The following is a 12,356-nucleotide window of genomic DNA, read 5'->3' as shown; positions in this document are numbered from 1 at the left end:
ACTGCAATGTGTGTGTATGTGCGTGTGTATAGGAAAGATCCTAAGGTAACGGACGCCTGCAGGCGTCTTAAGGAGGTCAGTGGTACGATAGCGAGGCAGACTGGAAGTCATTCATAGTGTTTAGCTTCATGCTGAGGAAGAGCACTAATATTTCAATAAACTCACGTGAAGCTGCAGCCGCCTGGAGTGGCGTGCATAAATATAAAAATAGAATAAGAAAAGACTAACAAAAAAAATAACAACACAAAAAAACAAAAGAACAAAGCTTTAAATAAAGTTTGTGTGTGAAGGGGAGTGTGTGTGTGTGTGTGTGTGTGTGTGTGTGTGTGTGTGTGTGTGTGTGTGTCTCAGTCTCTGACAGTCAAACATGTGTAGGAAGACAGGGAGGAGTGAAGAAGGCGTGCTCACAGGACCCGAGCCCCGTGCTGTGGCAAAAAGTCCGGGATGAGTATTCATCGGTGTGTCTGATCCAATCCCTGGGTCTTCCTGTGGTTCAGCAGGCATGATGGGAAGTGTAGTTTAAAGCATATGTCTCACCCACAGGACACAGTGGAGTCATTTAAAGAAGAGGAAGCACTTCTACTCTGAAAGAGGTATGGCTTAAACCTGTGGGTCCAGACTAACGCATGTGTGTAAGGGTCACATCCACTTGTGTGAGTGTGTGTTTGTGTGCATGTGTGTTAGGGTGGAACAGCTACATTGAGGTCAGTGTCTTTCAGTGGGGAATGTAAACTTTTGGAGAAATGTGTCTTTTTTTCTTTAAATAGTGTACCTTCATTACACATAATCAGCCGCACGCACTCACACACACACACGCATACATATCCCTCCAAACATATACACACATTCAAACGGCAATTACCCCTCTCTCTCTCTCACACACACACACACACACACCACATATACACCCCAGATCCTCCCACAACTAATGTGCGTGTATGTCCAGTCCTTGGGTGAGCAGCGGCTCTGCGGGGTGTGCATGAGGCGGCGGGTGGAGCAGCATGGCCGCGTGAGGGTGCGGGCCAGGATAAGAATGGAGGGACGGTCCTGGGTGGGGAGGATAGCCTGGTTGGGACAGGAGAGCGCCGGGGTAGTCACCCTGCAGGGAGGACATTCCCTGGAGACCTGGTGCGAGAAGAAAGTGGAATATTTACGAGGATCCTCCAAGATGCAGAAGTACAGAAGACCCTTCCCTTCTGTCTTAAATCAGTCTTTTCACATTATTAATGGATTATAGGTTTGCACTGGAAACTATGTGAACCTGACGCAGGTATTCAGTGCAGGTTCACCTGTTTAGTTCCTCTTAAGCACCTGAATCCTTTGAAATTTGTAACAGCTTTCAATTAAAGCTACAAATAATTGTTATAATTCATTGCAATATTCTATAAATCAGGAAACATCCCTGTCAGACTTAAAAACAAACGTATGCAGGTTTTAAACACTGCCCTGCTGTACAGCATGTATTTCAGTCCCTTGAACACTGCTGCTGACTTTTAAGAGGTTTTTTAACAACTTTATTTTAGGACACGGGGTTTGGTATTTCAGAGTGGTGTTTAGTGCTGGGCAAAGTTTTTTGTTAATATTAAAATCACAAACTTTAAAACTTCTACTTCAACTAGAAATGAAAATGAAAAAGAAACTGGTGGGTCGTTAATTAACTGTAGCCACGCAGGTAGTTATATTTTATTTAATATGTATAGATATTTCACCTAATCCATGTTATTTATTTTCATTTATTTTCGTTTCATAATCAGCGTTGCTGGTAATTTTCTATAGATTCATACTTCATACTAACTTCTACAGCAAACTGAAAAGACCAAAACAAACATTTCTTAATAATTTCAACTTCCCTCCTTAATTTAGTTCCAAAACCAAAGGCTCCTATTGAAGATATAATATATCATAATATAATAACATAATGATTTCCAGATTCAGCTTGGTGCTGCAGTTGTTGGGGGGTGTTTTCAGAGATGGATAACTCCACATTTGGTGTGCTAATGAGTATTTCCAGCAGCACAAACGGTGTGTGTCTGTCAAAATAAACTATAGTGTTTGTGCTCCTAGTGACGAATGCAGTTCAGCTGTATTTAATTCTGCCGTACCTGCTGTTCGAAGCCCGAGGTGGGCCTGGCCGTCAAGCCCGTAGCCCCCGAGAGCCGCGCCCTCCGGGCTGTAGGGACCACCCTGACCTGTGAGACAACACACGCCTTCTTACACAAATACACAACAGACACACACTCATATGCACACATTTAGATTTACTGAATGACTGACTAAACACTGACCTGAGCGATTTGACTGATCAATCATTGGCTGGACTATTCTCCTCCTGGCATTGATGAACCTGTATGAAGCATTCACATAGATAGAGAGAGAGAGAGAGAGAGAGAGAGAGAGAGAGAGAGAGAGAGAGACACCCGTTAATGGAGAAAAAGGCTGACCGGGAGACTATTAACCTTTTCCATTTTACAACCACTTAACCCTTTCAGAGGACAGAGTAAATCAGCGTTAGGGCAAAGGACGTATCGATCAGCCCTGTGATAATTGATTGATCTGCATTGATTGGATTTGTGTGTGTGTGTGTGTGTGTGTGTGTGTGTGTGTGTGTGTGTGTGTGTGTGCGTGTGTGCGTGTGTGTGTGTGTGCTCAGAGAGTGTATAGGAAAGATGCGAGCACTAAATAATTTGATTATTTGATTATTGGTTTACTATTCCGAACACAGAGCTTGTGAATTACATGGCACTGCAGCTTGGGAAAAATGCTTCCTGTTACACGGCACACTCCAGTAAAGTACATTAAATGTCTATTTTCAAATCAATTTTTTTTGTGTGCACTTTTTAACTGGATTAAAAAAAAATACTTTGGGCTTTGTAGAATAAAAACTTGCCAAAAAAGTTCACAAAGCAAAGTAGCAGCAACATAATTTCAACACAACATTAAAAACAGGGCATGCTGGCAGGGAGGATCTTAAATCTCCATCAATAGAGCACCAGAGAAACGAGTCCTAAAACCCAGAAGAGATATAGCAGTTCTACACCTCTGGTTCCCTCGTTTGGATTCAGGTCTCTTTGGTTAGAAAGATGAAATAAGGTCTAGCTTTAAGCTTTAGAAATCTGGATGCATGCTCAATCACCCACACATTTGCATAATGACAAAAAATAGCACTACTGACTAACAATGGGCCAATTAACGTCATTACGCTGAACCCAGGTGGTTTTGTTTATACCATAATGCCTGCATTTTAGTTTTTCCAATTGCACTTATGCTGCAAAGATCAGAAAAGAGATGTGCATTCATTCAGATTAATTTGCTGACATGCCATGAGCTTTTATTTTACACGATAATTAAAGAACAAGAATCTGCTTTGTGCGGAGAAAACAAAGGTGATGCTAACTTCTGGTTTAACCTACAGAAAAAGGAAAAAAAACCTTTCCCTGCCACACTTTAAAGGAACAATGAACTTCAGAGGGGCGGAGCCTAAAGGAGCGTAACTATTGGACAAAGTTTAAACCCTGGAACGCAGTTCTGTTCATATAGCACCAAATCACAAAACTAGTAACATGCACAATAAAAATAAATCTTGGCATAAGAAACATAAAATGTAAAGGTTATGCTTCACATCTAAAAATGTAACTGATGTTGAGCACACTTACCAGTTGTTGACCTGTAAGATGGTCAGTCCTGTATCCTGTGACAGCTGCTTCTTCTGCTCCTCAGATGGGTACGGATGCTGCAGGAGGACACACGAGGCTCAGGTTAGAGAAATCAAACATTCCAGACTCTGCGCTGTGATCTTTTCAGCTTTTGTTGAGAATCATCTCGAGGCCTGAATCTAGAATAAAGCGACGTGTGTGAGCTCTCAGCTCGAACATCGATGACCTTCCGTCTGAGCGAACATCTGCACTCCCATTTTCACCCTCATCAGCCCCTCTCGCTTTCCATCTCAGTATCTCTCTCTAACTCACACACACGTTTTAATAATTGAAGTGAAGCAACATTTGACCTGCCTCATTTAGTAGCTAATTACCAATCCAAGCAGCTCACCAACAATTACTCACTCCATTTCTGTCGCTTCCACAATTATTCAGCAGCAAGCATATTCACATAATCACTTAATCCCAGATTTTTCATTTAATTTAATTGACCTCCATTATACCTCCATTCACCCCTCTTTCTATTCCTGTCATAGACGTTTTTGTTCCATGCTAAATCCTCTCTTTCACTAATTACAGCGCGCAGACTTCCTTTGTTTGGTTACCAGTGTGGAAGGATGACTTAACTACCGTTTAAATTCAATATTTTCAAGGGTAATAATTCACTTTAATGTGGAAGGTAGATGAAAAGCCAACCCACCGACAGGTGCTGGAAGAGCCAAGCTCTCATGATATTTGTGGCCACTTTAGGGAAGATCCCCCTCTTCTTGTTGTTCCTCCTGTCTCTGTCCGTCTCGTCCTCCTCACCTGTGCTGGGAGAGGCCACGCCTCCATCGAGACCATCGCCTGCAGGGAGACCATGGAATCATCATCATCCTAAATGACTGCCAGCATCTATCAGGTCCCAACTCACGCGAGCCCACTAAGCAAATGTGTTTGACCCGAGACAGGCAAACTGCGTCAGCTTTAAAACCACACTCTGCTTTCACAAATCAAACTCACCATAACTATTATTTTACAGTTTAGTATAACTGCTGTGCATGTCATTCATTTTACGGTTGAAAGATGGTTAATTTTCTAGAGTTATTGCACTGAAACTATTTTTTCTATCCAGCTTGAAATATTTAATATTGCGAATGACAGAGAAAGGCAGTAATTTGTCTTTAAGAAGCTGAAAGCGAAGAATGTTTCTCATTTTTGTTTAAAAACACCTAAAGTGATTCATTGATTATCAATGCAGCTACCAGTAGTTATGATAATACTGGCTTGTTTTAACACACAGTTATTTATATTCTTACTATACACAGTGAATGTGTAACCTGCTTTCCCTGTGTCTGCTTCCTCACTGCAGTGTTTTCTGGTGCACACAGTAGCTCTGTTCATCATTAACTATTGATGTCATGTAAATAATACACATATGATCATGTCTCACGCACAAATTGTCCTCTGCTCTGCGCAGACTGATTCTTTTACTTTCCACTCTATCTGCCTGTCTTTTCTGTACTCTGACTCTTTAACCCTGTGGACACCTGCCAGGTAACACCCTTATGTCTCTTCTCTAAACTGAGTGGTTTCTGTCATGTTTCAGGCATGCTTCCAGCACAAAAGGACTGGCTGTGCATCAGACGTTAGTGAGAATGACCTCTCCCTATACAGTTTATTAGGACTACCCTCAGAAAAACCTGAAGCCTGCTCTTATGGCCATCAAACTAAGTATTTATAGATATATATTGAGAAACACATCATTGAGGGTACAGAGATTGGGGAAAGAGTTAAATTTAATTCCCTGATGGTTTTAGATATATCATAGCTGCGACTTCCTTTGGCTATTATAATTATGCAGCTAAGATCTGTGCTAGCGTATGTGTACCTGCATCACTACAGGTGTCTGCTGTGCTGTGTGAAGGTAGGCCACAGGTGCCTGGCGTTCCCAGAGGAGTAGTGGCACATTCATCTGGCTCTCGTAGCCACGATGCATTCTGCAGGCACAGGGAAAGATGGAGGACAGAGGTGAGATGAGGAATTCCTAGTACAGGCGGAATAAAAGGGAATTGAGAAACACTAGGGGCACTACTCTGGATTCTCAGTGGACACAGATGGATGTGTGATAAGCATGCCGATCAACATCCAACGTCTCACCTGCTCCGACAGACTGGTACAGGACCCGGTGAAATCCTCCATGTCAGACTTGGACCCACCCTCTCGCTCATCCAGCACAAGGTCTGTGGGCATTTTGCCCTTCAGACAGGTGATGTAGCGATGGCAGAAATTATCACACAGGTCGTGCACCTTGGGAAAAAGATTTATTTATTTATTTATTTTTACAAATTTTTACTTAATAATTAATACTAATAATACCTAATAATGAGCTTTAAGCTTTAAGCCTACCAACAGATTAAAGGACAGGTGCACATATTTCAAATTTAAAGAAATTATAACTATAACAATAAGAATTTTACAGACTTATTGCCTTTCTTGTTTAGTTTAATAAAAAGAAATATGATGCTAAACAAAGATAACATCAACAACATGCAGTCTCACCAACCTTCTCTAACTCCAGTAAATGAAAGCGAAGAACCTGTATGGCCTGGATCATCTGAGGAGGAAAGATGCACTTTAGTTATGAAAACATATCCCACAATGTGAAATCTGAGTTAAGTGTGAAGTTAGTTGGTGCATCATACCAAATTGTCCAGCTCGGGATTGGAAGAAAAAATGGGTTTCTCTGACCGAATCTACAACCCGGTATTAAAAAAATCTGTAAGCAAACAACATCAGCTGAGACCTGGTTCTCTGATTGGGCCTCACAGTCACCGCTCACCTGCTTTGCGAAGGCGGCGATGTCATCGTTGAAGGATTCGGAGGAGCAGACGTCGCTGTGATTGGTCATGCCAGGGAGGTGGGAGGTTGCTGACAGGGAGGTGGAGTCTCGAGGGGAGCAGGTGGCCAGCTCACACTTCTCAAACACTAAGGCCAGCAGTGGAAACAGTGGGTGACTGTACACACACACACACACACACACACACACACAGAGTTAACAAACTATACATAAACACAGTCACAGTTGACATTCATGTGTTAAGAGAAACTTTAAACCGCAGTATTTATGTTGCACACAGCTATAAACACTCCATGTGTATTTTCATATTCAGCACAAACATATACTTTATGTTAATCTCATAAGAGTGTGCATGTACTTAAAATTTTTCTAGCCACTGGAAGGCTACTAAATCATTTTTTGACACATGCTTACCCGTAGATCTGGTCCTTGTGGTGTTTGAGGGAGTCGGGGATGGTGGGTCCGTACTGCGGGGGAGGAAGCCCCCGGACTTCATCCCCGTACCCCCCCACCGACATGCCCTCTGACCCTGAGTAGTGCACCAGCTCTTCATACTGAAACACAATTAGATGAAAAGACAGAAAACATGAGACACGTTGGACATCTGTGGCTGTCTGACATCAAATCACACTGGGATTTTATTATGTGGTCGGGCTGTCAGTGGAACGGTCTAATATACAGTTACAGTTACTAGACCTGATGTGGGTTTATATCTGTATGCTTCTGTTTATGCTGTCATTTATATAAATGGAAAATGACCGCATATTGATATTGTAAGTTTGAGTATGTGTGTAAGTGCTATTACAACTAGTAATCCTAGCTAATCTGAAACTAACTGTCGAACCAGTGTCACTGCAGTTTGATGTAACATTCATGAGAAAAATGGCCTGGATCATCTGAGGAGGAAAGATGCACTTTAATTATGAAAAATTGCTTTTTTTTTCACTTTGGTAGAATGATGAGATACTTAAGGAAATTCTAGCAATGCCAGGATCCTAAAACACTCATGAAAGCCAAACAGAAGCAGCAGCAGCAGAGCTGCAAAGCAGTTATCCTCACTACTTGAAAAGTTTACTTTCTGTGAGCTAAGAAGAAGAGGAGGAGATAACAAAAGAAGGCGATGTCATCTTTGAAGAAAGACAGCAAGCCTGTAGCTGCTAATACAGTATCCTGGTTGCATTACTCAGACAAGACAGTAGCTGTGCAGACATCTCTCATGATTTGCTGTGTGACAGCCTCACTGAGGCCCACTTGCAGAGGGAATCATACACAGACATATGTTGCAGACGCAATGACTCACACATGCACAGAGACAATCGTGCACTCAGCAGCCCTCAAAATACGTGTCATGAATCCACATGTCTGACTCCCTGGTTCCCCCAACTTGCTCTGTCTCTGTGTGAGTTTTATTGAGTTATTGAAACTCAGTCTCTAAGGTGATGTTGCTCAGGTCAGAAGATCTGCTTCTGGGACTCCTGTTACACTCCCAAAGGGCCACTGGGATCAGACTGCACGGGACAAGTGACCCCAGCATGGACACCTTTAACTTCAGTGTTATTTTAACCCAGTCATTAATGTTATGATGCGCTTAGGCTGGTTTTTACTGCGCAGACTGTTTCCAAATAAAGGTTTCTGATTAACCACATTATTTTTATATTTATTTTACTCAGAAGTGTCCACTTCCAGATCATCAGTGATGTTTATTTGTAGAGTGCAAAAGCAGATAACCTGCAAGTGGTGAGACAGTGAAACCTGGTATAAAAGCAATTATTCTCCCTCAATGTTAACCTCTGGGAATTACATAAAAGAATGAAACAGAAATTAAATCATTCCTCTTTACACGCATGCACATGCCTTCCATGAAAACCCCTCTTTAGGACCCCTTTGGAGGTCTCCGGACCCCACTTTGGGAACCACTGTCCTAAACGCCTTATCAAATTGTTGCATTTCAGCCTCACATATGGCCACCGGGATCACAGAAAGCACCTGCTCTGAGGCCCTGTCCCCGGACACCTTCTAGTTTTTATGGAGGCTGGCTATTAACACAATCACCGCTATCAGATTGCGCGTCTCTCTTTACGCACGGCCCCTATCGAGTTTCCGTGCGTCGAGGCGGATCAAAGCGAACAAGTCGAGATGACAAATTCCGCGAATGTTCCCTTTTTTTCAGAAAAGTCACGGAGCCGGTAAACAGGATTCAGATGGCAGAACAACATTTTCATTATATTTAAAAAAAAGAAGTTATAGCTGGCCTAACAGGAGACTTTGAGCTGTTTGACTATGGTCATATGCGCCACAGTAACGCAAAGTTTTCTAAAAGAGGAAACCTGGAGCAGATGCTGTGTTTCATAAATGTCAGACACTATGTGAAAGTAAAGCTGAGCAAAAGAAGCTAATGTTCTATCAGCGGAGAATAATTTAACTGTAAATATAAATTCTTTCAAACTGAAATTTAAAAACTGTGTTTTAAAACAAGAAACACGCAATTTAATCTATGGGCTTAAAAGTACAAGCCTGCTTTCATTTTACTGGAAAATAACTAAGTGTGGATATTTTTGATAATTTTGTGCTAAACTTCAGATTTTCCACGCTCTTCTAAAATCAATAAACCTTAAAAATCGCAAAGCGCAAGCAGCGGGCGATACCCTCCACAAGGAAAGAACATAGATTTAGCATATATTTCTATAATGCACTGTTTAAAAATTGTATTAATTATTAAATTTGCCTAAGATATGGAAATGATTATCTACAGCTTTCCAAAACGAAATCTACATATTTCTTCTGAGGGTAAAATACCCGTACCTGTTGCAGGTTATAGACTGGAGCGCCACAATATAGGCGTGTTTTTCGCAGAGACACGTTAAAGCACTGATTTCCATTTGAATTGATTGTTTAATTTTAATTTTTAACTTTTCTCTTTTAATCTGCGTTATTACTGTACGAACCCGAATAAAAACATTTAACGTTAAATGGAGCAGTGAAAATCTTCTGTCTCTCAATATACAAATGAGCCATAAGATAAGATAAGATAAGATAAGATAAGATAAGATAAGATAAGATAACCTTTATTAGTCCCACACGTGGGAAATTTGTTACATACAGCAAGTATCCATTTTATTTCTGCGATCTGAAAATCTTTCAGTTTCTTTATATGGGCTCTGTGTGCAAGCAGTTCCCGGTACACGTGGTTGTCCATGTTTGGCCCCTGCTGCTCTCGCTGTCTGCGCTGTTTTCACACGGCAGTGATTTTCTGTATACACACTGAATATCTACACTTGCTTTCCTCCATTCAGAGGTCTCTGTCCGCCTGCTGCTCGTCAGCCTATTTCTCCTCCACCACCACCACCACCACCACCACCACCACCACCAAGCCTCTGAATCACTGTAGCAAAAAAACTGACCTACTTACCGAGTTGCAGAGCTGCATCTCTTCTCCTCTGCCTCTTAATGACCTCCACTCTAAACCTATCTGACATTAGGCTATACGCAAAAAAAAAAAAAAGGACATTCTTTTATGGTTCCCACACTGCAAGTTATGCATCGCATAAACTAAACTAGACCGAATTTTAACTCGTGAAATAGATTATGGTTGATTAAAAGTGGTGGGCCAAAAAGTTCTTTGAATCAATATCAAATTGATTATAAGTAAGCATTTAGCTGCTATATACAGAATATTTTATGATGAGTTTTTATAGCATGAAATGATATTAATGTTCTGTCCTTTCCCCTACTAAACATCCACTGCTCTCCTTTCACTGGGCCTTGATTTTTTCTTTTTTTTTATGTGCCCTGCAAGCAAGAGGATTTCCTACCATGTGCTCCCTTTGTGACTGTTTTCTAATTACTTCTCTGTAATGATAAAACGATGTTAGCCGAGACAGGCTCTTGTCTGCCTCACTCATTAAAAAAAAGAAAAAAAAGAGCAGCCCTACCCTCTTCTCCATGCGACCCGACAGCCAGTCCTACACCGGGGATGATGATGCGCTGCTCGGCTAGCGCAGCGTGCTTTGCTCCCTTCCTCTGCCTTCCGGGGTCCTGGAAATAAAAGTGCATTTGTTTTTATATTTATTGTGAATTAAGTTGTAATTGTAAGAACAGCCCATGGGATTCAACAACAGCGTGAGGTATTGGATATAAACACTTAGGACCTGCTCCTTGTGTGCGTGTGTGTGTTTACTCCGAGTCCATCGTGCTTTATATAACAACATAACGACGGGACTAGAGGTTTTATGGACGGCTGATATTCTATGGAGGACCTAATGCTTTATAGTAAGATAATAGCTAATAAACGCTATAATAATCCCAGCAGCCCATTAAACGCTATTGCCGGATGAGGAGGAGTAATGCGAGGCTCAAATAAATGGTGTAAAATGTCCCACCGAGACGTAAACGCTCGCCGTATCCTGTCCTACGCCGTGTCCGGTGTAGTCCACAATCCCCCGGTGTGAAAGGGAGCGGCGGCTTCCTGCAGCGCCTCGCCTCCGCCTGGTGCGCGTCTCGCTCCGGATCGCAGAGCGTCGGGATGCTCGGTGCTGTGGAAGACGGACTCACAGACAGCGTCCCTCCTTTCCCCCCAGTTTTTTTCTTCTTCTTCTTCCTTTCCTGGCTCCTCGCGTTTGGCTGTCCGCTCAGCATACGGCGACAGGCTGGAAAATGTCACGGCTGGGAATGAGCAATGGTGTTTTCAGCCTCCAGAGGAGAGACGGAGGAGGAGGAGGTGCAGAGAAGGAGGAGGTGGAGTGGTGGTGATGGTGATGGTGGCGGTGTGCGGGGAGGTTTCGGAGGGTCAAAACACGACGGGGTCTCTTGCCCCCCCCCCCCACCCACGCCCCCCCTCATCCCTCCTCCTCCCTTTCCTTCTTTTCCCCTCCTCCTTATCCTTATCACACACACAAACGCCAGAGAAGAAGAAGAAGACGCAGACCCCCTCGATCGCTTTTTTGTTTTTATCTCCGCGCTGATTTCACTCCTCCACCCCTCCATCCTCCCCCTGCAGCTGCGCGGTTATCATCTCGGGATAACTGGGGAGAAGAATAGCGATAGCTCACACTGTTTAAGAGAATCTATGAAAATCCAGACACTTTGAAGGTGTGTGATCACCTTCACACACACACAACAAAGACATTTCATTCAAAACGGTCTCCTTCTGAAATATGGGCACTTTAATCACATGTGCAACAATTAGGACTTGAATTAGAAAGAGAAAGCTGTAGAAAAATAACGCTGGTTTGCCTTCGGCGGAGTTCATCTCCACTAATTATAGGATTAAAGTTGGTCTCGGTGAAGCTATCCCTCCTGTGCCTCATAAATAAGTTTGGAGCGTGCTCATGACATTTACAGGCTCACAGTGTTTTGCTGTTTTTGTTGACGTCCATTCAAGGGCAGCCTTTTGACCCAAATCAAATGCCACCCTTTGGCCCTCTTTCTTAATTGTTGTTGTTGATTGAAAGACGTCCGAAAATAAAACCATTACGCGTAACTTTCATTTTAACCAGAAAGAGAGAAACAGAGAGAGAGAGAGGGGGGACCTTTCAGATGTTAGTGGCATTGCTAAACTCGCCGTCTTGTGTTGTAAATGACATCTAAGTAACATGATAATTATCCAAAACGTTCTTTTCCCCCGGGCCCTGCTGTGAGGGGCCAACAGGCGGCTGCTTTTCAATCAGCAGCGGCTTGGCGGGGATCAGGAGGCCGGGGCAGGCGGCTCTGTGGGCGGCACGGTGTTTGGCCGTAGGGCCGCCTGCGAGGGCCCCGCGTCGTCCCTGCAGCCGGGGAGGGCTTTCAACTCCGCAGGGTGCTGCTTTCCTGCGGGGGTGATCACAGAGCTCAAGCCCCATCCTACACTGAGCCACGATGCCATGTCA

General features: G+C 43.0%; 1 protein-coding gene across 1 annotated transcript; it reads right to left on the bottom strand.

The window, feature by feature from the left end:
* Positions 1-317: 317 nt before the first annotated feature.
* Positions 318-11,300, bottom strand: meis3 (myeloid ecotropic viral integration site 3). Its single transcript, XM_085479259.1, has 13 exons — positions 10,872-11,300; positions 10,425-10,527; positions 6,907-7,046; positions 6,475-6,649; positions 6,338-6,388; positions 6,199-6,249; positions 5,793-5,942; positions 5,524-5,632; positions 4,354-4,499; positions 3,654-3,730; positions 2,286-2,344; positions 2,103-2,189; positions 318-1,125 (listed from the first exon to the last, which is right to left on the bottom strand). The coding sequence occupies exons 2-13, from the start codon at positions 10,434-10,436 to the stop codon at positions 926-928; spliced, it is 1,257 nt and encodes a 418-aa protein (XP_085335385.1). The 5' UTR covers positions 10,437-10,527; positions 10,872-11,300; the 3' UTR covers positions 318-925.
* Positions 11,301-12,356: the final 1,056 nt, after the last annotated feature.

The sequence above is a fragment of the Copadichromis virginalis genome, linkage group LG14, assembly GCF_057382275.1.
Source record: "Copadichromis virginalis isolate Kocher_CV1m ecotype Utaka linkage group LG14, C_Virginalis_male_GT1.1, whole genome shotgun sequence".
Lineage (NCBI taxonomy): Eukaryota > Metazoa > Chordata > Actinopteri > Cichliformes > Cichlidae > Copadichromis > Copadichromis virginalis.
This window is presented reverse-complemented; position numbering and strand designations above follow the sequence as displayed.

Coding starts and splice junctions, on each gene's coding strand:
- meis3 (XM_085479259.1), bottom strand. Junction 2,345..3,653: donor ATCTTACAGGTCAACAACTG/GTAAGTGTGCTC, acceptor TGCTTCATACAG/GTTCATCAATGCCAGGAGGA. Junction 2,190..2,285: donor TGATCAGTCAAATCGCTCAG/GTCAGTGTTTAG, acceptor GTTGTCTCACAG/GTCAGGGTGGTCCCTACAGC.